General features: G+C 35.9%; 1 protein-coding gene across 1 annotated transcript in view; it reads right to left on the bottom strand.

The window, feature by feature from the left end:
- Positions 1 to 108: 108 nt before the first annotated feature.
- Positions 109 to 1,004, bottom strand: part of LOC107674021 (zona pellucida sperm-binding protein 3-like) — an 8,592-nt gene continuing 7,696 nt past the window's right edge. Inside the window, exons 8-9 of the mRNA XM_016467883.1 lie at positions 845 to 958; positions 109 to 256 (exon numbers count right to left, since the gene is read on the bottom strand). Coding sequence (XP_016323369.1) covers positions 132 to 256; positions 845 to 958 — 239 coding nt within the window. The 3' untranslated portion in view covers positions 109 to 131. The remainder of the gene's footprint in view (positions 257 to 844; positions 959 to 1,004) is intronic.

Here is a 1,004-nt window from a genome sequence, read left to right as displayed (position 1 = left end):
TGAAGGGTCATTTACTACAAATGGGATCCCCTGAACAGAAACAAGAAGCTAATGGGCTTTAACCATCTAACTTCAGGCAACACCAGACCAAAGAAACAAACACATCCATTTAGATAAAACAGCTTTTATCGTCATTCACAAGTTAACACAAGCCGTCTCTGCCGCCTTTGGTAAAACAACGTTCCAAGGACAACGACACACACAAGTCCAACTGCAACCACCAAACCAGTCATGAGCACCAACTCCATGGAGAACTCTAGAAAAAAAGAAGGTGAGAAGTAAGGGATGGTGACAGAGACCTACATCTTTGTATCTGCAGTGGCCCCAAAACATATTTGGACTCTTAAGTAACTTTTAATGTGGCCAACATCACTTTTCTGAGCCACTTTTTCAATTATGGTGGTCTCAAGGTGATTTTTCACAGATGTAAATCCATGAATAAACTTGCAATAGTTTTGCAGTAGTTCAATATAACATGTTCCAGAAAGTTTGACAATTACAAAGGGCCCAAGACTTGCCTTATTTTTCCAAGTAAAACGCATTACCATGAGAATCCAGGGAATGTAAGATTTCAGAAATTAATGCTTTTATTCAGCAAGGATGCATTAAAATTGACCAAAACTGACCATAAAAACATTTATATGGTTAAAAATGATTTAAATTTCAGAAGAAATGCTGTTCTTCTGATCTTCTAAAAGTTGAACTTTTTAACTTGAAGTGCCATCTTAATGTTTTTGAGACGCTTTAAAAAAAAAAAGTGCATTTAATAGTCAACATACACTACCGTTCAAAAGGTTGGGGTCTGTAAGATTCAGATTTTTCTGAAAGATGTTAACATGGTCACCTGCATCTTTTGACGACACCTGAGAAGACTTGTGAATATGAGGCTCATCCTCCACTGACAAAAATTCATGGACAAAAATCGGCCCAACAGTAGCCTCATCTTCCAATGTGGAATCTAAAAAAAAAAAAAAAAAAAAAAAAAAAAAAAAAAAAAAAAATCA

Source organism: Sinocyclocheilus anshuiensis, unplaced genomic scaffold (genome assembly GCF_001515605.1).
Source record: "Sinocyclocheilus anshuiensis isolate Anshui unplaced genomic scaffold, SAMN03320099.WGS_v1.1 scaffold348, whole genome shotgun sequence".
Classification (NCBI taxonomy): domain Eukaryota; kingdom Metazoa; phylum Chordata; class Actinopteri; order Cypriniformes; family Cyprinidae; genus Sinocyclocheilus; species Sinocyclocheilus anshuiensis.
This window is presented reverse-complemented; position numbering and strand designations above follow the sequence as displayed.